Source organism: Canis lupus, chromosome 7 (genome assembly GCF_011100685.1).
Source record: "Canis lupus familiaris isolate Mischka breed German Shepherd chromosome 7, alternate assembly UU_Cfam_GSD_1.0, whole genome shotgun sequence".
Classification (NCBI taxonomy): domain Eukaryota; kingdom Metazoa; phylum Chordata; class Mammalia; order Carnivora; family Canidae; genus Canis; species Canis lupus.
The window spans coordinates 37,455,879-37,481,761 of record NC_049228.1 but is presented as its reverse complement, the minus strand read 5'-3'; the positions used below and the strand labels follow the sequence as shown (position 1 = coordinate 37,481,761).

Below are 25,883 nucleotides of genomic sequence, written 5' to 3'. Positions count from 1 at the left end.
CAAAAACAGGGGGCTGCCTGAACTGAGCACTCATGCCACAATTTGCCTGTCCTTGTGAACACATTTCTATAGGAAATACCCTCTCAATACTCAACACACTTGTAGGTTTAGAATAGGTGCTCCCGAATATTCACTGAGTGTATGAATTAACAAAGGTATCTAAAACCGTGAATTTCTTATAAGAGACATATCCTGAAAGTTTTTGTGTAAACCCAAACACTATCCAAACCCTTGCACTTAATCATTCCTCTTTTTTAAAAAAGATTTTATTTATTTATTTATTCATGAGAGACACACAGAGAGAGGCAGAGATATAGGCAGAGGGAGAAGCAGGCTCCCTACAGGGAGCCCGATGCAGGACTGGATCCCAGGACCCAAGCATCACAACCTGAGCCAAAGGCAGACGCTCAACCAGTGAGCCACCCAGGCATTCTGTGCTTAATCATTCTTAAATAAATATTATTAAAGGAATAAATCTGTCAGTGTTTTTCTCTTTATATCAAGGAAATAAAATATCCATTTTGAAAAAAATATCCATTTTGTTTCTTACGTTCTTTCATGTGTCATTTATTACCATTGTAGGTTGATAGTAAATTCAAATTTTTTAAGTTTTTATTTAAATTCCAATTAGTTACCATATAGTGTTATATTAGCTTCAGGTGTATAATATAGTGATTTAACCCTTCCCTACATCACCCAGTGCTCATTACAACAGGTGCACTCCTTAATCCCTCTTTCCTCCATCCCCCCACCCACCTCCCCTCTGGTGACCAGCAGAGTGTTCCTAGAGTTAAGAGTCTGTTTTCTTGATTTCTCTCTTTATTTTTGCTTTGCTCTTTTGTTTGTTTCTTAAGTTCAACATATGAGTGAAATCGTATGGTATTTGTCTTTCTCTGAATGGCTTATTTCGCTTGGCATAATACTTTCTAGCTCTATCCACACCATTGCAAATGGCAAGTAAATGCCATTTTATGACTGAGTAATATTCCATTGTGTATACATACTACATCCTCTTTACCCATTCATCAGTTGATGGAAACTTGCACTGCTTCCCTAATTTGGCTGTTGCAGATAATACTGCAATAAACATCAGGGTGCATGTATCCCTTTGAATTAGTGTTGTCATATTCTTTGGGTGAATATCCCATAGTGTGATTGCTGGATCATAGGGTAGCTCTATTTTTAACTTTTGAGGAACCTCCCTACTGTTCTCCAGAGTGGCTGCACCAGTTTGCCTTCCCACCAACAGGTTCAGAGGGCTCCCCTTCCTCCACATCCTCATCAACACTTGTTATTTTTTGTGTTTTGGATGTTAGCCATTCTGACAGGTGTGAGGCAGTATCTCATTGTGGTTTTGATTTGCATTTCGCTGATGATGAGTGAAGTTGAGCATCTTTCCATGTGTCTGTTGGCTATCTGCATGTCTTCTTTGGAGAAATGTCTTTTCATGTCTTCTGTCCCTTTAAAAATTGGATTATTTGTTTTTGAGTTGTTGAGTTTTATAAGTTCTTTATATATTTTGGATACTAACCCTCCGATATGTCATTTGTAAATATCTTCTCCCATTCTGTAGGTTGCTTTTAAATTTTGTTTCCTTTGACATACAGAAGCTTTTTATTTTGATGAAGTCCCAGTCATTTATTTTTGCTTTTGTTTCCCTTGCCTCGGGAGACATATCTAGAAAGAAGTTGCTATGGCCTGTGTCAAAGAGGTTATTGCCTGTGTTCTCCTCTAGGATTTTGATGGCTTCCTTTATCACACTTATTTCTTTAATCCATCTTGAATTTATTTTTGAGTATCATGTAAGAAAGTGGTCCAGTTTCATTCTTCTGCATGCTGCTGTCCAATGTTCCCAACACTAATTGTTGAAGAGACTGTCTTTTTCCGACTGGATATTCTTTCCTGCTTTGTTGAAGATTAATTGACCATATAGTTGTGAGTTCCAAATGAGTTCTTATGCTAAGGTCACTGATTAAGTTTCTATTTCTTTCAAGTTGCTAAAGGTCAGAAGACAATATGGCTCCTTTATCTCATACCAATAACTTTACAAGGACAATTTAATTTCCTTTGTTACCAAGTTCTGGTGGACATCTCAATGTGGTCCTCCTACTCATATCTGTTTATGATGATACTCTGTCTGAACTCTGTTTCTTCATCTCTAAAATAAGAACATCTGACATTCTAAGAAACTTTCCATTTCTCATATTCCTTGAGTCTCTGGTATTTTCTCAGTAAGTATTTCAACAGTCAACTGAAGTGTAGTTTATCAGGTATTTATAATGTTTTAGACATCATACCAGACTCTGAGAATGGGTTAATCCCAAGACTTAATTCCTACCATGGAGGAGTCTTGTGGGCACTACAACACCCTCTCCAGACAGTGATGTATTACATGTGTGGCATGAATGGTGAAGAGCAAGGGAGAGAAGGGAATCCATGACTACCTGGAATGTTGGGCCACATTGGTCAATGCTGGACTTAGACTGGACCTCAAGAAATATATATGAGTTTGGTGAGGCAGCAAGAGGGCTGGAGGCACACCTAGGGGCACTTTGGGCAGGATTCATTTTGACCAGTCCAAAAGTACAGGAAAGTGCATGGCATTTAAAGCAATAGTCAGTATGCTGTGTAGCCAGAGTTGTATACATGGCAGGGATGTCAGGAGATGAAGCTCAAGATAAGTTCTACCAAAAAGTAACAGACCTTTGTCCTGGAGGCAGTGGAGAATCAGTGGAGGGTTTTACAGGGAAATCAGATAATCAGATTGGGATTCTAGAAGAGTTCTCTAGCAGCAGAGTGAAGTTGGATTTGAAGGTGTACCAAATAGAGGCAGAGTTAGGGGATTCTCAGCAAAGCCCTAGTGAGTGAAGAAAGTCTTGTGACAGTCACAAATTTTGATCTCCAGGCACAACCTGGAGGGTCCTGGCACCAGGATCCAACCTTGTCTCTGGGCCCCCACACTTCTACTCTATCCCAATAAATCTACTTAGCTTTTTTCTGATAAGCCATATCCAGTCCCATCTTCAGCCTTAGGTGCCCCCTCCCACACTCTCTACATTAGAGGAAAGGCTTCCTATTTATGTCAAAAGTTGTCTCTGTTTTGATGTCTCCTTATCTCTGGCACCGTCTGTCCACTGTCTTAGTTTGGCTTGACCGAGTTTCAATCTGTGATCTTGCCTTGGCTCTAGGATGTAAGGCCATAGAATACCAGAGCTGGGGGAAGTCTCAGAGATAATTGAATCCATCCCCTCCTATTATGAGCACTGGAAAAGTAAGAGATTTTCCAAAGCACTCCCAGGTTAGAGGCAGAACCAGGACTAAGAATCCAGGTTTTCAGGTTCCCAGTCTAGATATCTCTGCACCATATAACACCAACCGCCCCTCTGGGGTCTATGACTCTACAGAATCCCACAGTAGGATCTACTTGGCCTTATCAGAAGTAGCTTTTCTTGGGTGAGAGGCAACATGGGCTTTCACCCAAAGCCAAGGTCTAGGTGGGACATCTCACAAATCTCTGATAATGAGATCCAAAGAATCACCCATATTCTCTTGTTAGGTTTGACTATAGCAAATACTGTTTGGATTTAATCAGTTTCCCTTGGAAGTAGAGTTCAAAATGGTGGCATTTATGGGAGCATGATCTCATCTAGGCAGATCATGCCTTCTGCTTATATTAGGTACTTAGAATGTTACTATCTAATATTTATTTTTATTTTCATTTATCACTGTTTTCAGTAAAATAAGACTTCATTTATAATGAAGTTATAATTTGTTATAACTTGTTGAATTTGTTATAATTTGTTGAATTTGTTATAATTCAGAGAGGGGCTAGGATAATGTATTTTTATAATATCCACAAAGGAATTGGTAATCAAATAAAACGGTTAGCAAGATTCCTAGGCAAATGTTTATGTCAAGAAGAGAATAAGGGGGCAGCCCGGGTGGCTCGGCGGTTTAGTGCTGCCTTTGGCCTGGGGCGTGATCCTGGAGACCCGGGATCGAGTCCCATGTTGGGCTCCCTGCATGGAGCCTGCTTCTCCCTCTGCCTGTGTCTCTGTCTCTCTCTCCTCTGTGTATTCTCATGAATGAATAAATAAAGTATTTTTTTAAAAAAGAAGAGAATAAGGGTTTCAAGCACAAATGTTTTAGAAGCACCTTTTGAAAGCCAGACACCTATACATACCTATTCCAATATTTTATCATGCTGCAGAAGCAGCTCTGCAGCATCCTACATGCAACATACTAAACATTATTTGTTAGCCTAGCTCTGGTTACACTGTCCTGTCAAAAATCATTCACTGAGTGCCTCTTCTATGTCAGGAACTATGTCAGGATTCACTAGTAAAAAGCCCTGGTCCCACCCAAAGGGAGTTCACAGGCTGATTAGAGTGCTCCAGATACTAGAAAATACTAGAACTGAATTTTTTAAAATTATGCTTACATCACTAATTACAACAGGTTTCCCTCTTGTCATTCCCCTATTTCTTTTTTTAAAGATTTTATTTATTTATTTATTTATTTATTTATTTATTTATTTATTTGAGAAAAACAGAGAGAGCATGAGCAGGGAGAGGGGCAGAGGGAGAGGAAGAGGCAGACTTCCCGCTGAGCAGGGAACCCATCGTGGGGCTCCATCCCAGGACCCTGGGATCATGACCTGAGCCACCCAAGTGCCCTTCCCTCATTTATTACCTAAATTATGGGCTTGTCTAATACCTACAGATAATTAACATTTATTCATTCATCTAATAAGTTTTTATTGAGCATTTAACATATTCTAGGTAGAGGGATCCCTGGGTGGCGCAGAGGTTTGGCGCCTGCCTTTGGCCCGGGGCGTGATCCTGGAGACCCGGGATCGAATCCCACATCGGGCTCCCGTTGCATGGAGCCTGCTTCTCCCTCTGCCTGTGTCTCTGCGCCTCTCTCTCTCTCTCTGTGACTATCATAAATAAATAAAAATTAAAAAAAAAAACATATTCTAGGTAGAGATCTAACAGTGAAATAAAAAGAAATCCCTGCCTTTCTGAAGTTTACATTATTTATTCTTTTTTCCATAGATAAGAGACTTGCTATCTAAAACCAAGAAACCTGAGAGACTAAAAGTGAGAGAAGATCAACAGCTGGGCTTTTATGTGGACGGCCTGAAGTCAGTGCCCTGTGAGAACTATGCACAGATTGAAAGGCTGATGGAACAAGGGACAAAGATAAGGACTACAGCATCGACCAACATGAATGCCAGCAGCAGTCGGTCTCATATGGTCATTACCATTCAGTTCAAGCAGGTGAGACTCAAGGGAAGGCCACTGTCTCAGTTTCCCACCAAGCATGGTCCATGGGAAGGGTTCCCAGTGGCATGATGAGTTGGTGAATACTATGGAATCCTTTCAGATTTGACCTACAGGTTAAGGTGGCTACTTCCAACCATGGGCTATGGAGTCAGAAACAGGAGAAAGTGAGGTACTTGCTCTTTTCCTACCTCCCCACATCCCTGCTCCACCCAGGCTCCCCAGGATGATGATGATCAGCTTTCAGATCCACGAGCCTAGAGAACCACCAGATACTGAACTACCTTTCTGATACTTGGAAGTAGCAAGATAAAGTCTTTGAAACTAGCTAATCCATATAACTCTCCATTAACTAGATTTTTTCACAAAACTGAGCACATTTTTCTCCTCCATACTTCTTGGTAGATATCAGTAAACTAGTAAACTATAGATCATCACCAGTTTGATTCAGAAAAAGGTATTTACAAAGCCTGAGTAAATAGTACAGTTAACTATGATTTCACCATCGGGCAGCCCTGGTGGTGCAGCGATTTTGCGCCACCTGCAGCCGAGGGCGTGATCTGGAGACCCTGGATGGAGTCCCATGTTGAGCTCTCTGCATGGAGCCTGCTTGTGTCTCTGCCTCTCTTTCTCCCTGCATCTCTATGAATAAATAAATAAAATCTTAAAAAAAACTATGATTTCACCATCTCTGTTCCCAAAGCCACAGCCCTAGTAATAGGTAAAATGGTAATAAATGAAGATTACCCTGCTCTAACCAGGAATAATGGGAAAACACTGAACTCTACCTGACTCTTTGTTTACCAGCTTTGGAACTTTGGGAAATAACTTATTCATCCTTAGTCTCAGCATCCTAGTCTGTAAAATAAGACAAATGGCAATCCTGCAAGAATGCCAGGAAGCTTAGAGAAGAACCTACATTTTAAAGAACTTTGGAGGATGACTGAGAAGATGGCAGAGAGGGCTCTGAGCTCACCTCCTTCCACCGACACACAGAGGCAACAATTACACATGATCCAACTCATTCTGGAGACTGAAAGAACAGCTCTTCCACAACTAAAGACAGAAAAGAGTAGGAGGGGCAGAGAGCTAGCTGGAAATCAAACCACAGGCACAGTGACCCTCAAAGCCTGAAGGATATCACAGGTACCAAGGTATTTCTTGAGTAAGGATATCAAGCTTTACATCAGGCACCCCCTGCCCTGGAGACTGTGCACCAGGAAGACAAGCCCTACCACGTCGGGCTTTGAAAATTAGTCGACTCAACTCTGGGAGAGATGAAGAGCTATAAGAAACTGAGAGTCCCTCAAAGGGTCAACATACTACATGCTCCTACATACACTATGAGACCCAGGAGAAAAGCAGTAGTTTAAAAAGTGCCTAGGTTATACATGAAGAAGATTTATTGACTAATTTTAGGGCATGTGCCAGAGGATCAGAGATCTATAGGAACTTTCTCAAGGAATAAGAGTGCTGGCAGGTGCTATTTTTCTTGATCTCCTTCAGCCTTACCAGTCAGTCCTTGCAGGAGCCAGTTCTGACACTTTACATCCATCTTTTTAACACTGTTTGCCCTGCCTTAGTGTTTCTCTGTGGATAAACCCACCCACCCCTAGAAGCACCCCTCCAAAGAGACTCCTGTCCCAAGGAGGAGAGGAGCCAGTCTTGACCACCAGCACACCTGTAGCAGCTACAGTCAGGTCTCTCAGCAAGCTGTTCTGGGAGCCAGCTCTACCCACCACTATACCTGCAATGGTCATAGCAGTTACACAGGAGGTGCACACAGCTCACACAACAGACATCCCTGAAGTGCCTGGTTGTGCTGACTGGGTGGGGGGGTTGTGTTGCTGGACCCACATAATGCCTTCTACACAAGGCCACTACTGTCAGGACCAGGAGACATAGTTAACCTACTTAGTACATAGAAACAAAGAGTCAGACAAAATGAGGAGACAAAAAAATACATTCCAAACAAAAAAATGAGACAAAACATCAGAAAAAGAACTAAATAAAATGGAGATTAGTAATCTGCTTGATAAAGAGTTCAAATGATAGGGTGCTCTGCAGACTAGAGAGAAGAGTGGATGAGCTCAGTGAGGATTCCAACAAAGAGAAATATAAAAAGAACCAATCATAGCTGAGTAGTTCAATAACTGAAATGAAAAATCAGACACTAGGAGGAATCAACAGCAGATTGGAGGACACAGAACAACAGATCAGCAATCTGGAAAACAGGGTGGTGGAAAGTACCCAGCTGAAGAGCAATTTAAAAAAACAAGAATTTTAAAATGAGCATAGGTTGTGAGACTTTTGGGTCAACATCCAACATAATAACATTTGCATTCTTTGGGTCCCAGAAAGAGAAGAGAGAGAGAAAGGCGTAAAAAACTTTTTTTGAAGAAATAATAGCTAAAAACTTCCCTAACCCTTGGGAAGAAAACAGACATCCAGGTCCAGGAATCACAGAGAGCCCCAAACAAAAAGAACTCAAGGAGGTCTACACCAAGACACTTAATAATTAAAATGTCAAAAATTAATAATAAGGGATCCCTGGGTGGCACAGTGGTTTGGCGCCTGCCTTTGGCCCAGGGCGCGATCCTGGAGACCCGGGATCGAATCCCACGTCGGGCTCCCTGCATGGAGCCTGCTTCTCCCTCTGCCTGTGTCTCTGCCTCTCTCTCTCTCTCTCTCTGTGTGACTATCATAAATAAATAAATAAAAATTAAAAAAAATTAATAATAAAAGGAACATCTAAAGGGCAGCGAAAGAAAAGCAAATAGGATTAGAAGAGACTACCAGAAAAGATTATACACCAACAAATTGGACAATCTTGAAGAAATAGATAAACTCCTGGAAACAATCTTCCAAGTCTGAATCAGGAAGAAATAGAAAATCTGATCAGAATAATTACTAGTAACAAAAGTGAATTCATAATCAAAGAACTCCCAACAAACAAAAGTACAGGACCAGATAGCTTCACAGATGAATTGTACCAAACATTTATTTTATTTATTTTTTTAAAGATTTATTTATTTATTTTAGAGAGAGAGAGATTGAGATTGAGAGAGAGAGAGAGAGAGAGAGAGAGCTCATGTGTGAGAATGAACATGATTGGGAAGGGGGGAGAGGGAGAGAATCTCAAGCATACTGTCTACTGAGCATGGAGCCTGATATGGGGCTTCAACTCACAACTGTGAGATCATGACCTGAATGGAAATGGAGAATCAAACACTCAACCAACTGAGCCACGCAGGTGTCCCTCTACCAAACATTTAAAGAAGTGTTAATATCCTTTCAAACTATTCCAAAATATGGGAGAGGAAAGAAAACTTCCAAATTCACATTATGAGACTAGAAATATGCTGATGAAAAAAGAAAATTACAGATCAATATCCCTGATGAATATAGATGCAAAAATCTTCAAGAAACCAAATTCAGCAATACATTAAAAGTATCCTCCCCTATATATCAATTGGGATTTATTGCAGGGATGTAAAGAGGGGTCAATATTTGCAAATCAATCAAATGTGATGCACCACATTAACAAAATGAAGGATAAAAAGTCATATCATTATCCTAACAGATGCAGATAAAAGCATTTGACAAAACATGTGTTCACGGTGAAAACTCTCAACAAAGTAGATTTAAGGGGAACATCTCAATGTGTCTAAAAAAATCCACATGTGCCAAACTCACAGCCAGCATCATACTCGATAGTGAAAAACTAACAGCTTTTCCTCCAAGATGAGGAAAAAGGCAAGGATGTGCATTCTTGCCACTTTTATCCAACACAATACTGGAAGTCCTAACCAAAGCAATGAGGTGATCAGACATGGAAAAGGCATCCAAATAAGTGAAGAAGAAGTAAAAATTTCATTATTTGCAGTAAAATGATACTATACACAGAATACTCTAAAGACTACCAAAAAAAAAAAAACTATTAGAACTAATAAATGAAATCAGTAAAGTTTCAGGATATAAAATTAATACACAATAATCTGTATATTTCTATTTCTATGCATTAATAATGAACTAGCAGAAAGAGAAATTAAGAAAATAATTCCATTTACAATTCTTTTAGAAAGAATAAAATACACAGGAATAAATTTAACCAAGGTAGTAAAAGAAATATCCTCTGAAAACCATGACATTGATAAAAGAAACTGAAGAAGAAACAAATAAATGGAGAGACATTCCATGCTCATAGGTTGGAAGAACAAATATTGTTAAAATGTCTATAGTACCCAAGGTGAGCCACAGATTCAATGCAACCCCCATCAAAATATCAATAGTACTTTTTTTTGTAAAACAAATAATCCTAGAATTTGTATGGAACCACAAAAGACTCCAAATAGCCAAGGCAACCTTGAGAAAGAGGAATAAAACTGGAGGAATTGTAATCCCAGATTTCAAACTATACTACAAAGCTATAGTAAACAAGTATGGTACTGGCACAGAAACAGACATGTAGATGAATGGAACAGAATAGAGAGCCCAGAAGTAAACCCATGCTTTTATGGTCAATTAATCTACAACAAAGGAAATAATATACAATGGGAGAAAAGACAGTCTCTTCAATAAATGGTGTTGGGAAAGCTGGCCAGCTATGTGCAAAATAATGAAACTAGAACACTTTTTAACACCATACACAACAATAAATGCAAAATTGATTAAAGATCTAAAAGTGATAACCGAATCTATGTTTTAAAAAAAAGAAAACATAGGCAGTAAATACTCAGATAACAGTCTTAGCAATATTTTTCTGGATCTATCTCCTCAGACAAGGGAAGCAAAACCAAAAATAAATAGTTGGGACTACATCAAAATAAAAAGCTTTTGCACAGCAAAGGACCCCATCCACATAATGGAAAGGCAGCCTACAGAATGGGAGAAGATATTTGCAAATGACATATCCAGTAAGGGGTTAGTATCCAAGATACATAAAGAATTTATGAACATCAAAAAAAAAAAAAAAGAAAAGGAAAAAGAATTTATGAACATCAAAAAAACAAAATAAAAAACAATTTGACTTAAAAATTGGACAAAGAATCTGAATGGACATTGTCCCAAAGAAGACATACAGACACATGAAAAGATGCCCAACATCACTCATCATCAGGGAAATGCAAATCAAAATCATAAGATACCACCTCCCACCTGTCAGAGTGGCTAAAATCCAAACACAAGAAATAACGAGTGTTGGCTAGGATGTAGAGAAAGGGAAATCCTTGTGCACTGTTGATGGGAATGAAAATTGGTGCAGCCACCATGGAAAACAGTGTGGAGGCTCTTCAAAAAATTAAAAATAGAAATACCATGATGATCCAGTAATTCCACTGCTGAATTACTTACTCAAATGATAGATAGAAAATGATAACACTAAATCAAAAAGATATATGCACCTCTATTTATTTACCATAGCCAAGATATAGAAACAACCTAAGTGGAGCACCTGAGTAGCTCAGTCCATTTAACATCTGCCTTTGGCTCAAGCTGTGATCCCAGGGTCCTGGGATCAAGTCCCACATCAGGCTCCCTGCTCTGTGGGGAGCCAGCTTCTCTTTCTGTCTCAGCCACTCCACCTCTCTCTCTCTCTCATAAATAAATAAAATCTAAAAAAGAAAGAAAGAAGAAAAAAGAAACAATCTAAGTGTCCAATAATACCATATGGTATATATACCCAATGAAATATTACTTAGCTTTAAAAAAGAATGAAATATTGCCTTTCAGTACAATATGGAAGGGCCTATAGGGTATTATGCTAAGTGAAATAAATCAAAGAAAGAAAAATACCACATTACTTCACTTGTATGTGGAATCTTAAAACATAAGACAAAGAACAAACTCACACAAATAGAAACAGACTCATAGATACAGAGAACTGGTGGTTGCCAGTAGGGAGAGTTTGGAAAGATGGGTGAAACAGGTGAAGGCAAGTAAGATGTACAAACCTTTAGTTAACAAAATAAGTCACAGGGATGAAAAGTACAGCATAGGGAATACAGTCAGTAATATTGTAATGACATTGTATGGTGACAGATGATAACTCCACTCATCATGGTGAGCATTTTGTAAATTATATAATTGCCAAATCACTATGTTGCACACCTGAAACTAATGTAATGTTTTATGTAAACTGCCCTTTGATTAAAAGTAAAAATATAAGGGCACCCAGGTGGCCCAGTTAGTTAAGCACCTGATTGTTGGTTTCAGCTCAGGACATGATTTCAGGGTCATGAGATTGAGCCCCATGTGCAGCTCCACACTCGTGGATAGTCTGCTTAAGATTCTCTCTCTCTCTCTCTCTCTCTCTCTCTCTCCCTCTTACCCTCCCTTTGCTTGTTCACTCTCTCTGCCCCCTCAACCCTGCTTGTATATGCACGTGTGCTCTCCCATAAATAATAAATAAATAAATAAATAAATAAATAAATAAATAAATAAATAAATAAATGATTTAAGTAAAAAAATAAAGAATTTATTAACTTTAAGTACTACTCAGATGATTTTACAATGTTAGTAACACTCATAAAACTTGTATATGGTTTGCCTTGCTATTTTTATAACTTAATGTTTTAGAGGCAAGGGAAGAATTCCACTGGAAAAATGTGTGTAGAGATCTAGTGTCACACTCTGCTTCCTGCTATCAGTAATAATATTAATACCTGTTACTGTATGCCAACCATGGTTGGAACCATGACTTCTCTTATCTGTTACCCTCCTAACACTCCAATAATATGCTATGATCCCTGTTTTCCAACCGAAATAGTTGAAATTCTACAAAGAATTATGGTTATGTAACCAGTGAGGGGGTCTGTCACATTCTAAAATCCACATTCTTTTCCCTTCCCTGCATGACCACACTGTCCTGAACAGTTACTTATTTTGCAGATTTCCCAGTATTTTCTATTAAAATGTTTGATCACAGAAATACTAGAGAATTAATTGGTATCTAATATACCACTGGAAATAGCTTTGCAAAATTGAGAAGGAGCAACTAAGACATTTGGGCCTGGCAATGTATTATTGTGAAATGTCATTGTAAAGAAGATGGCCTTTTTTTATGTATATATAGAGAGAGGGAGAGAGAGAGAGAGAGAGAGAGAGAAAAGAGAGTGAGCAGGGGGAGGGAGGCAGTACAGAAGTAGAGAGAGAGAATCTTAAGCTGGCTCCATGCCCAGCACATAGTCTGACAAGGGACTTGATCTCACGATCCTGAGATCATGACCTGAACCAAAATCAAGAGTTGGACACTTGGGGCATCTGGGTGGTTCAGTCAGTTAAGTGCCTGCCTTTGGCTCAGGTTGTGATCCCAGGGTCCTGGTCCTAGGGTCCTGGGATTGAGCCCCACATCCGGCTCTGTGCTCAGCAGGGAGCCTGCTTCTCCCTCTCCCTCTGCCTGCCACTCTGCCTACTTGTGCTCTCTCTCTGTCAAATAAATAAATACTATCTTTTAAAAAAAGAAGAAGAGTCAGATACCTAACTGACTGAGCCACCTAGGCACCCCCAAGGTAGCCTTTTAATTTGTAAGTTTTATTATATATTTTTGAATGTAAAGTACAATTAGAAAAAATATTTTAAAGTGTGAACTGGATTAACTTTATAGGTAGCCTACTACCACTCTAATAACATGATTTATGGCACTTTTCTACAGGTTTTCCTAGACAGAGACCTCACCAAGCAATCCAGTATTAATTTAGTGGATTTAGCAGGAAGTGAAAGACAAAAATCTTCAGGATCTGAAGGAGATAGACTGAGGGAAGGATCACGAGTTAACTTAAGTTTAACCAATTTAGGAATTGTTATCAGGTAAATAATTGGTGCATGGGTATTTATTTCCACCATAAAAATAATTTCAGAAATACAAAATCAGATTGATCATAAACCCTTGGTTCAAGACCCACTGTCATCATTGGTTCATGCCTGGTCCTCCTATATGTTTTAAACTTACTAGTTTTTAATAAAACTAAAAACACTAGTAAAGTCACCACCCAACCCAAGAAACAGTTGGTATTTCTCTGCTATGCTTCCCTTGGAGGCAACCACCATCTTGAATTTTGCTTATCGTCCCTCTGTCCCTCACTTCCTTTCTTCTCTTACCCTTGCTTTATCACTTGTGAATATTATTAGTTAGTGGCATTCATTTTTGAAAATGTACAAAAAGGGTAAATATTATACTGTCTTTTGGATCTTGTTCTTTTTTAAGTGATCAAAGTATAAATTACGTGAAGTACACAAATCTTAAATGTTCAGCTCAGTGAATTTTTATATGCATATATCTATGTAATTACTACCCAGTTCAAGATAACAAAACATTTCCAAAATCCAGAAAGCTCCCTCGTACCCTCCTCCTAGCTTTTATTCCCACCAAAAGAAATTGATCTTTGCCACTAATAATTGATTTTGCCTAACTATATTGATTTTCATCTAAATGTGACCATTTATAAAGAGGTCACTATCTTTTGCATTTGGCTTCATTCACTAAGGACTGTGTCTGTGAGACTAAACCGTGTTTCTTATGTAGTGTATTAGTTCTTTCTCATTGCTGTATAAGATTCCATTGTAGGAATTTACCACAATTCATTTATCCATTTATTTATTTATTTATTTATTTATTTATTTATTTATTTATTTATGGGAGACACAGAGAGAGAGGCAGAGACACAGGCAGAGGGAGAAGCAGGCCCCATGCACAGACCCCGACGTGGGACTTGATCCCGAGTCCCCAGGATCACACCCTGGCGGGAAGGTGGTGCTAAACCGCTGAGCCACCCAGGCTGCCCCTCCATTCTCTTATTGATGGACATTTCATTTGTATCCAGGTTTTGACTATTATGAATAGTGTTACTATGAACACTCTTGTATATATTGATTTTTAGGTGTCCTTTACATATTTTTTATTAGTCTTTCTCAGGTATGTAGTAATATCTTCTCCCAAAAGGTAGCTTGTTTTTTCACTTTAAGGTGTTTACTGATGAGCAGAAATCATGATAATGATTTTTGTTTTGCATTTTTTATGGCTTGTTTAAGAAAAGTAGAATCCAAAAGCTGTCTCCTCACTGAGGGGGGCACTTGACAGGATGAGCACTGGGTGTTACGCTATATGTTGGCATACAGAACTCCAATTAAAAAATATATACAAAAAAAAAAAAAAGCTGTCTCCCTACATTTTGCTTAATTTCTTATCCATCCGGAGTTGACTTCGGTGTGTAGTGTAAGGTAGGCATCATTTTCCTTATTTTTTTTCCTTACAGATTACCACTTTTTCCAGTTAGACTTGTTGAATAGTGCCTCCGTTCCCCAGCGGATTTTCTATGCTACCTCTGTCATAGACCAAAATCCAATATATTTTATTATTTAGCTTTTTAATCTGTTCAACTGGTCAAAGTCTAGTTAGTAATAAAGGCTTTATCCTCTTCCTGAATAATACAAGGATTTCCATCCTATATTTGTGATTGTTGATGTGTATGTTAATTCTATTCTTCTCTAATCCTAAAAGACATTATTATTTCTATTTTACACAATTTTCATTTTTTAATTTATTTGCTCCTTCTTAAACCTCAGAGTTGCTAAAATCGGTCTCCTCTTGGTGGAAGTAGATTCTGTAGAATTTCCTTCAGTGATCACCTGCTGATGGCAATTTCTGTTTTTTGGTTGAAATTTTTTTATTTCACCTCATTCTCAGAAGGCAGTTTGGCTGGGTTTAAAGTTATAGATGTGCAGTATTTTCTTCAGCTCATTAAGGTTACAGTCTCCTGCTTTCTCCTGGTGGTTTAATTGCTATTTTCTTGAAGATAGTTTATCTTGCCCTCCTCCAGCTGCTTTTAAGCTCTTTTGTTTTTAAACTTTATTTATTCATGAGAGACACAGAGAGGCAGAGACATAGGTAGAGGGAGAAGCAGGCTCCCTGTAGGGAGCCTGATGTGGAACTCAATCCCAGAACTCTGGGATCACTCCCTGAGCTGAAGGTAGGCACTCAACTCCTGAGCCACCCAGGCATCCCCTAAGCTCTTTTGTTTTGATGTTCTCCAGTTTCATTATGTTGCATTTGAGTGTGAATTTATTAATTCTGCTTGGAATTCCCTGTCCTCCATAGTTCTATATATATAGATTAAAGATTTTTATCAGTATTGGGAAATTCTCACCCATTACATCTCATATACTGTCTGTGCCCATTTTCCCTCTTCTTTTCTGGAATTTCAACTAGACCATTTAAATCTTCTCACACTATCCTCCGTGACTCAACCTTCCTTGCTTGCTTCCCATCTCCGTGTCTCCAGGCTGCAATCTTGTTGATCTCTTTTGAACCATCTAGTTCACTAATTCCAGGGTTGGGTTTTTTCTTTTTTTTTTAAGATTTTATTTATTTATTCGAGAGAGAGGCAGAGACAACAGAGGGAGAAGCAGGCTCCGTGCAGGGAGCCTGACGCGGGACTCGATCCCAGGACTCCAGGATCATGCCATGAGCCAAAGGCAGGCACCAAACTGCTGAGCCACCCAGGGATCACTCACTAATTCCAATTATAAGTGTCTAACTTGCTGTTAAACCTGTCCATTGTGGGGATCCCTGGGTGTCGCAGTGGTTTGGCGCCTGCCTTTGGCCCAGGGGGCGATCCTGGAGTCCCCAGATCGAGTCCCACGTCGGGCTCCCGGCAAGGAGCCTGCTTCTCCCTCCTCCTGTGTCTCTGCCTCTCTCTCTCTCTCTCTCTCTCTCTATGTGTCTATAATAAATAAATAAATAAATAAATAAATAAATAAATAAATAAATAAATAAATAAATCTTAAAAATAAAAACCTGTCCATTGTATTTTTCATTTCAATTACTGTATTTCTTTCTAGAAGATCATTTTGTTTCTTTTACAAATCTGCTAAAATAACTTTATAGATTTCTTGTCACTGTTGGTAATTATAATTTCCCACAGATGGGATTGCTTCCCTCTTCCTTCCCACTTTCATCAGTCTCTCATCAATGACAACACCACTGTCTTTGCAGTGGCTGGAGTGGGGTGGGGACTGACACAGTTATTCATGCTTTCTCTGGTGTGTTGTCATACAGGGTCCTAAGTTTATGTGCTCTTCTGAAGGCAGTGTGAGAGAAAAGCAAGAAGAGGACTTCAACCCAGTCTCCATTCTGGCCTTTACGCTGCTAGCTGGCCACCCTCTTCTTTCCAGAAACTCCTCTAATACACAGATTTACAGTAGCCTGCAGGCTCTTTGGGTCTCCTCACAAAGTTTAGTGTGTTCCTTCTTCAGATCAGCTTCCCACTATCTGTCATGGTCTCTTTCCAGGGCTGAGTTCAGAGACTGAGCCAGTGGCTCATGTGGTTAGCTGTCTTGCTTTGGCATCTTTGTACAGAAGGTGTCTCAATTGGTTAATATTCTTTAGAGCCATGTCTTAGGTTTATGGGGCCAAAGAGGGGATGGGGGTGTTTCTGGCTTATTCCCAGGGAGGCAAATTTCTTCTCAACATATATTTTTTTAATCTCTTGTTTTGTATTTTCTTTTTCATTCAGTGCTCTAGCTGATGCAGCCATGGGGAAGAAAGTCTTGCACATTCCCTACAGAGATTCTGTTCTGACCAAACTGCTGCAGCCAGCTCTGGGCGGCAACAGCAGAACTACTTTGGTAAAGTGACTTTCTTACAACATGTGAGACTGATTCCGCTGTTGCTGCTGTTGTCATTGTTATTATTGTTATGCTTGGTGTACTACAGTGCCGCATTTTACATTTAGCAGCACATTCCTACATGTCTCGTGACTCCTGGAACTCTTTCTCCTACGATGTTCAAATATTGCTCATTTTAATAATTTAATTATTCTTTTCTGCAGTTTTTAGGTTCTCAACAAGGAACATATGTTACTATTATTATCAGAAAAAAACATACAGCTTTTCAAATAACACTGATAATGTTGTACTATTCTAAATCAGTGGTCATTTCACGGCAAGACTAGAAATCAGTTTGACTATGTGTGAGTCATGAGGCAGGTATTTAATTACAGAGGAGATGAACTGTGTCATCTTAGCAAAGACTTGAGACTTACTATTGAATGTTTGCCAAGTGGGTCCAATGTAGAATGTGTTAAAATTCTCGGCTCTTCACTGCAGGTGTGAGAAGGAACAAAACCAGGTAAACTCGTCCTGCCTCCAATCTGCTGTCCCCATTGGGAGAGAAATGCTCACTTCAGGGCTTGTTCTATGCACTGTCTCCCAAATTCACAGCATAAGATGTCCTTACTTTCTATCACTGAATCTTGCCTAAGCCTTTACAAATATTTTCAATTTTTTCTGGTTGTCTGTCAGGGCCTGTGGGTCTCAGTGGGACATCCCCCAAGAACCTGGAAAAAAAGTGCCCATAAGATGCTCAGAATGTTAGACTACAAAGTCAAGTAACGGGTCTGAGCAGGTCTGTGCAAATGCCTGAAGAGGGCCGGACTTCCAGGTCTGCAGGATAAGGTCCCAACTCGGGCACTACAACACTTTGACAGAAAAAGATGTAGTTGAGAAGAGGTTGGGGGTGACTCAAAAGAGAATCTGAAAAGCCAACATCCAAGCACTAGATCCTCTGTGGCTCCAATCCCATTTCCAGTACAATTATCCTAACACCTCCTGTGCTTTATTTCTAAAGACAAGATGCTAACAGTATTCCCTTGAAAATGTTGCTGTTCAAAGGACAAAAACGAATGAGCCTTAAAAGCCACAGGGCTAAACCAAGGGGAAGGGTTATTCCCCGGGCCCTCGTGCTCTGGATTGTGATCTCCAGTTCCATAGATTACGCACTGCCACTAGGGCAGCTGTGTTCCCTCTAGTGCACCTCAGCTTGCTTTCTCATTTGAATTCTGGAACAATTAACCCTGTCAGGGTTGGTTCCAGGCTCAGGTCTTCCCATGGTCCTGTGGGTGACCTCAAGCATGTGATTTTTCTTTGAGCCTCAGGGTGTGTGTGTGTGTATGTGTGTGTGTGTATGGGGAGGAGGGGAGGAGTATAGGCTGTAAAGGTGTGTTGTATGTGTTTTCAGAGTTGAAAATCTTGAACGATACTGTAAATCACAAGATACTCTATGAACGTCAGCTGTATAATATCTACAACAATAAACCCCTATAAAATCACACAACCCAGAAGGAATGTTTTTCTTTACAGATAGCAGCCATAAGTCCTGCTGACATCTGCTATGAAGAAACGTTGTCCACGTTAAGATATGCTGAAAGGTACGGTTATGAATATTTACTATCCCTAGTGGCTCTCAGTTGTAAACATGTCAGCTTCTTCCAGGACTCTTGTACCCAATGGGTTGGTGGTTGGGGAAGAGGTCCAGGAGAAGGCTGAACAGAATGATTTCTGGGGACGTGGTGCCCTCCTGGCCTATCACTCGGTCATTCCAGCTCTGCATGGGAGAGGCACCATGGACTCAGATCAATGAAGGAGAATTGATCCCAATCCTGATGTGATTGGCATCAGTCTCCCTGTGTTTCCAAATAGCATGGCCTTTCACATATCTCTCCCTTTGTTACACGGCCCACGGGTATTGTGTAGTAGCAGGCAAGGGACTTTTATGCTAATGATAGGAGAAGGTGAGTATGTGCGAGGCGACTCCCGGGCTGGCACCCACCCTCCAGCTCTGCAGGTGCGGCTTTCCCTGAGCTCATTCTCACTTCTCCAGGCCTCCACACAGACAGATTATACTCTTCAGAGTAGGCTTGACAGTCACTGGTATCTCTCTTCCCAGGGAGGGTCCACCCTCACCAGGTTCCTTCTATCCAATGGGGCCAGGGAAGCAAGTCCACACACTTAGTCCTGGCAGGAGGCAGGCATCTGGATCCTGCTTCTCCTGACCCTTTTGAAAAAGATGAGGGTCCAAGGCAAGGGAACTTCTAAGCAGGGCAGAAGCCACACGCCACCACCACTCCTCCCTCCCTTTCACACAGCAGACACTGAGAATCCACCACAGAGACTCATCTGTCAGGTTCAGATGGGAGCTTGGAATTCTCAGGCCCGCGTTCCAGGAAGCTGGAGCTGCAAGTGAAATGAAACTCCTTCGCCTGCTGTAATGTGTCACTCGTCAGCCTATGGGCTTGCATGTCAGTCAGGATCTGGCCCTACCAGCCATGTAAACTCAGGCAAGACACTCTCCCTCCCCAACCCTTGGCCACATCCCATATCGAGAGAGGCGACTTCTCATCAGAGTTAAGGTGAAGAACACAGGAGATCAGCACAAACTGCCTGACACATGGTGGATGCTCAAAACCACAGCTGTTTCTGTGCTACTAAGTAGTGACTACTTCCCTCTGGCCCCGACTCAGGGAGGGAGCTCTTGCATTTCAGGGACACATACTAGCGTCTTCCTACACTGTACAGCCTCAAGATGTGTTACACCAGCAGATGTCTGGCAGCATCTGGACCACAAGATCAGATCTTTAGGTCAATTTTATCTCTCTGCTTATCAGATACAAATCTGTGGCCAGGAGATTTCATGTGAGAGACTACGTGATGCACATGAAGGAGCACACAGAGTCCTGGGCTCTGATCCCAAATCTGCCACAGGCTGTATGACGTGGGAGCAAGGCTTGGAAACCCTCTCTTCCTCAGGGAAAGGAGGAAGGTGGTCAGAGATAGTAAACAACAACACAGGGTTCCCTGTTAAATTCTGATTTCAGAGGCAGAGCAAGTCAGTAATGTGTGTGAACGTGAGTTCGTCCCATGCAATATTTGGGGGTGTCCCACATCTCCTGCGGGGTACTAGAGGCAGTGTAAGAGTTAACCATCAAGACCCTGCTCACTTGAGGCACATGCAGAGCAGCAAGGGGCACCTCCAGGGCTGGGTTAGAACCATGCGTTCAGGGCCCAGGACACATCAGTGTGGGGCTGTGGGTCCAGAGGAGCTGCTCATGTTTATCTGAGCCATGGATGCCCCTTAAGTCCCTTTTGGCCTTAATGGTTCACTGGAACCCGACATAGTGGAGCCTGAAATCACCCCAGCTGAAAGGCTCCCACTCTGCGGGTTTCTGGCCAGTGCTCTGCAAGGGGTCCAGGGCCTGATCATGTGTTCCTCTTTGAACATGGAAGGGCTAAAAAGATCCAGAACAAAGCTGTGGTCAACACCTCAATGCTGATGAGAGAGGCAGAGGCGGAGAACAACAAAGTTCTGCTTGCACGCGGAAATTCCAGAATGGCAGGTAAACTGAGTCTGGAGTCAGTGCCTGGACCAGGCCAGCAGTGGGATGGAGGGAAGGATCAACTGCAGGCTCAGCCTGGGGCTTGAGGGGAAAACACCTGCTTAAAGTCACTGGAGCCTTAGTCCAGCCCAGGGCAGCCTCTGGGAACATTTGGGCCCTGGCCTTGGGGAAAAACACTTTATTTTGGAGGCAAATGCAGATTCACGTGCTGTTGTAATAATGGCCCTGCTCTTTCTAGAAGGTCACTTTAGTCTCATTTTTATTGCCATTTTTATCCCGAAGCCATTGTTTCTGCCAAGACTACTCTTGAGGATCTTCCCGGAATTGCATGGTGGCTGTCTGACATTTGTTCTACTGATGGCCTGATGCAGTTCAATGATGTTTGCATCTCCAGAAGCCTTAGTGGCCCACCCCTACCTGCATGGTAGCGTCACCTGGTGAGCATCACCAGGCCCATTAAACCACAAGGCCAGCAGTAGAGCTCAAGGTGTCCCACTGTGCTTTGAATTAAGGCCTCAGATTTCCGGGGGCAGCACGGAGGCATATATAAATATGCTTATTAATCACTTAAAATGGGATGGACCCTCCCCCCCAAAAAAAAGGCAAATTATAAAACTGGGGAAATAAAATTGGTGAAAGTGTTTAGCATGAAAACAGCAATATCAGATGGTCCAAACCCTTGGTGTTTAATGCTTGTTAAGGGAGTATGAGCTCCAGCCACCATGCACCCTGGCACCCAGCCCTGCCAGCAGGGCTCCCTTGCTCCGGAGCAGCTCGAAGGTAGCGGCAGCCGTTTCTGACTCCAGCACTTCTGTGCACATGCATGCACGCGCACACCGGGCTGCCTGGGGGCAGGGCGGGTGGTGCTCCACCTGGCATATGTCCAGACTCCCACGTCCTGACACACAGAGACTTCCCAGCAAAGCGCTTCCTACATTAGAGGCAGTGCCTACGGCTGCTACACGCCTGATTCTGCTTAGTCCCAAATCTTTGCGTCATCATGAACTGGACGTGCCAGATAATGACCTGAACATAGCATCAAATGCCCACTGTTCATAAGCACAGACACAAAATATGCAGGAAGCCACCTGAGTCTGATTCCCCCTGAGTGCCCTGGCCTTACAGGAATTCCCTGTAAAAATGGTCTATGGGGGAGGACGTGCCTCCCCCCAGTCACATGCCTACGCAAATGAAAAATAGAATATTGAGCTTCCTGCGTCTTCCAATACAAGGCCTTCTTGCTCTAGGACCCTATGAACTAAGATGATAGCACTCTTTGTAGAAATGGCCAAGGGATTTCTTCTTCACAGGTAAGCACAGCACAATTTCCCACTCTGCTCAGTCCCCAGTTTGGGCTGAGGAAGGAGTCAAGTCTTATTATAGTTATTCTGCTCCTCACCCTTGATACTGCAGACCCGTCGCTTAAGTACCTCCCCCCTTTCAGAGCTGCCGGCCTGCCTCCTGGCAGATCAGAGCCTCGGACAGCAGACCGGCCAGGTGACCTGGGCACACCAGCTGGAGCAGGCTCGGGAGGAGTGGCAGCAGCAGTACCTGGCCATTGCCCAGGTGAGCTTCACTGCCTCCACCTGCAGAGGCCGACACCTGGCGGGAGCCTCACCCCGTTCCCAGACACACACGGCTGCCTGGACTGCTTTTTCCAGTGAATGTGTGTAGTATGTGAGATGTGGCGTGTAATATGTGACAAATGACTCCCATCACTGCTGTTGACAGGGACGAGAAGGAAGGAAGCCAAGAGGGTTGATGAGTAAGGCTGAAGGTAGATCCAAGGCTGTTGATAATTACAGTTTGGGGAGAATTTGAGGACTGTCTTCTGGGGACCGTGTGGTGTGCCCCTGAACCATGGTATCTCCTTGGCATTTGCTGCCGGGATCGGATTGTGTGAATCGGATCGATGTGAATTTCGTAGGTGGGTTAGGGAGATACCCTCTTGGCCCCCATCCACAGCCCACTCCCGCCATGACCCGACCCCCTGCAGCCACAGGTTCTGCACAAACTTCAAGTCATGGGCCAGACTCAGAGCACTTTGGGAGCAGTGGCAGAGGTCCAGGCTGGCTCCTGAAAGGCTTATGAAGCCTGGAATGGAGGTGAGCCTCAGACTGGGGGAGTGCAGTGGGGTCAGGTCTGCAGCCCCAGGAGGCTAGGTTGAGTTAGGGCCCAAAGATTCTAGAAGTGTAGACAGTAACAACGGAAAAGATTCTTACCCTCCTTACCCTTTAGCGGAATTTCAAGATTTAAAGGCTTTCCATGTGCATGCTCAGTGTAGTCTAGTTCTAATTGACTGCGAATCCTCTATAAGCCCAATACTAATCAATACTGTACTCAGGGAGGAGACGCAGTCAGGTGACCAGGAGAGAGTACTACATGCCACATTTTGTCCTCTGTGCCTGATTACCAGTGAGCTCACCAGCAGGATGTGGGAAGCATGAGATGTAGGGTAGCAGGTTTAGTGGAGGCCCAAGGCAGAACGAGCCAGATTAGGCACCTCCCTGGGGCATCGGGATGACTGGGGATATGGGGACCTGCAGAAAATAGTGGGGTAGAATTCAGGGTAGAAGGGGATGAGACAGGGCAGCCAGGAAGGGGGAGCAGAGTCAGGGAAACCAGCTACGCTGGGCAGCATTCCTATCCCAGTGAACTCAGGCCCCAACGGCCGACCTGCCAAGGCTCTCACCTCTGCAGAGCCCCTGCCCTACCCGGCCTTCCTCATCCAGGTTCGCCTCTCTGGGCGATTTGACAGGATGCATAGACAAAGGGCTTTGGCACAAAGTGGACAGGACAGGAACACTGCTGTCCCGAACCCACGGGCCCTGGGACCTCTCCGTGTCTCCTCCAGGAGCGGCAGATGATGGAGACCTTCCCACACCTTCTCAACGTCAACGAGGACCCGCAGCTCACGGGAGTCCTCAAGTACTTCATTCAGGCTGGTACTCCCCCGTCTTGACTCACTCGGCACCTGCTCCTGTGTCTTGCTTTCAGGAGCACATTTCTCTTTTGAATCTCTCTTTTCATGGTAAATATATGTAATGTAGAGGTCAGCACGCTGATGATTTTTCAGTATGTAGTTCAGGGGCATTAGAATAATCACCTCGATCCAACTCCAGAACCTGTCCCCTCCCAAACCGGAACTCTGTCCACATTCAGCAACAACTCCACGTGCCCCTACGCCAGCCCCTGGCAACCGCCAACTATTCTAGATACTCCGTATAATTGGAATCATGCGGTATCTGTCCTTCCGTGACTAGCATGATTCAGCCGGGATAATGCCCTCAAGGTTCACTGATGTAGCAGGTTATACAGATCTCCTCCCTTCCTTTTTAAGGCCGAATCATATTCCATTATATGTATAGACCACATTTTTTAATCTATTCAAATTTTGGAAAATAGCCTCAATATTGTAGCAACAGCTGACTTTCCGCATGCGAGTGCTATACAGGCCCCCAACGGGAGAAGGCTCATGCGGGATGGAGGTGGGGCCCGGGAGCTGGGCAGCCCCCAGGAGGGCCGGAGGGTGCTCTGGGCCATGTCCAGGGTATCAGTGACAGGACAGAAACAGCTTCACAGACTAGGACCTTGTCCGGGCCAGGCTTCCACGCATCTCCCAAGGCCCCGGCTCAACAGTTTCTCCCTCCAGGATTCCCACTGATCAGGTAGAATTTGAAAAAAGTCAAGAATCCCACAAAAAGGGCAGAAAGTAAAATAATCACCCCTAAGGCAGGGTGATGTCCAAGCACTTGTGACTAAAAAGTCCAGGTGGCAAAATCCCTGCACCCCATCATCCTCAAGACGAAATGGCACGGCCTGAACATGAGACACGTTCCCTTGTCAAGGTCAAATTCTGACAATTTTGAAAATAAATTATCTTCATTCTTTTCAAGGCTCCTGTGATGCTGGTCGGGCTGCTTCAAATGCCATCCCTCTTCTAGGTTTGGGGTAAGTGTGCGTACGCCATTTGTGTCCCGCGTGCGAGAGCCATGACCTCAGCTCACACGGCCTGGTCTGCGAAGCTCCACATTTGTCTGGTCACTGCCCAGTCAGGCCACAGACCCTGCTGGATGACCCAGAACCAAAGAGTCCCAGCCTGTCCCCAGAGCCCCATGTCAGTGCTGGGCGGGAGGAGGCCCCTGTAAGTCCTTGTAGGCTCTCACCGCAGACCTCCTCCTCCAGACATCACCTTGTCTCCTTGGTCTCATGTGGGGCCAGAGGGGAAGGCCATGTGCTAGACGCTGTTTGATAATTCTGTACAAGGGGACAAAGCAGACGAGGCCAGGGAGTGAAAAGGGAGCCAGCCACAAGTGGCCTGCGTCTTCTGGGGTCTTAACCACCAAAGCAATGGCATCCTCAGATCTCTGTGCTCAGAGCCCTCACCAGCTGGACCAAGAGGAAGCCCAGCCTCTGAAGTGATACCCTCTGCAAGGGGAGGCCCCGAGGTGCCCTGTGGTGGTCCCCATGAACCCTGACTGTCCTGTACATCTATGGCCTCCCTACTGCTCCTTCCCATTCCAGAGTTTCCTGGCTGCCCACGGATTCCCAGCCAGGAGGCCCAGGTGGCTCTTACAGAGGCCTGACTGACCCGTCCCCCTGACATACCTCAGCCCTCCTGAGCCAACATGCAGGGAGAAGAGAGGAGGAGGCCTGTGCTGACCCTGCCCCACCAGCTTCCAGCTCCCTTCTCCTGACTCATCCTGGGGATCCCTCTCATCTCCCTTTCCAGACCACTCCCTGTGGGCACCCTACACAGATCTGTACATGGCTGAACTCCAGATGAGTTGAGGTTAAAACCTTTCCCACAGCATCCCTGAGCCCCAAGCAAACAGGGATATGCATGGACACATGTCTCAGCACCCAGAACAGTCCATGACAACCAAGGAGTCTAGGAACATTCTAGAACAGTTAAGCTGGTCATTCAGGCACACAGATAATGTCCAGGGGGCAGCCACTCTGACACCTCTGACATCTATCCCCAGATCCTTAGCATATAAAGTCTGGATTCGTATTATAAGACCTAGAAACGGATCTAAACTTCTCTGTGGTGTGTACGTTATTATTAATCACATGCCCCAGCATCCCTCCTGAGACATCTTTGCTTTGTTTCCGTTTCCCCACCACTCGCTCCTGCTGGCCTGGGAGTTTCTGAAGGACCACTGGAACTGTTCGCTAACTGTTCATTATCTTGGCTACTTAGACAAACTCTTGTCTTCTTAGAATTTCAGATAAACATGCTTCCTTCACAAATCTGGACGGGAAAGTGACAGTCACTCCACACAGCAAATGCAACGTTGTTGTCAATGGGGTGCCCATCACGACCACGACAAAGCTGCAGCATCTGGTAGCATTTCCTGCCTGAAATTCCCTAAGTCCTACCCAAGAGCTGGGAGAGGGGGTTCTCAGGAGGTACCCCCAACATCTGCGC

At 43.2% G+C, this 25,883-nt stretch overlaps 1 protein-coding gene across 1 annotated transcript in view; it reads left to right on the top strand.

Annotated features, from left to right (window-relative positions):
• LOC102153289 (kinesin-like protein KIF28P) overlaps positions 1-25,883 on the top strand; it is a 52,665-nt gene that overhangs the window by 12,998 nt on the left and 13,784 nt on the right. The window contains exons 5-13 of the mRNA XM_038542787.1: positions 5,058-5,282; positions 12,937-13,091; positions 16,796-16,907; positions 18,420-18,487; positions 20,343-20,452; positions 21,897-22,018; positions 23,307-23,397; positions 24,349-24,403; positions 25,676-25,799. Coding sequence (XP_038398715.1) covers positions 5,058-5,282; positions 12,937-13,091; positions 16,796-16,907; positions 18,420-18,487; positions 20,343-20,452; positions 21,897-22,018; positions 23,307-23,397; positions 24,349-24,403; positions 25,676-25,799 — 1,062 coding nt within the window. The remainder of the gene's footprint in view (positions 1-5,057; positions 5,283-12,936; positions 13,092-16,795; positions 16,908-18,419; positions 18,488-20,342; positions 20,453-21,896; positions 22,019-23,306; positions 23,398-24,348; positions 24,404-25,675; positions 25,800-25,883) is intronic.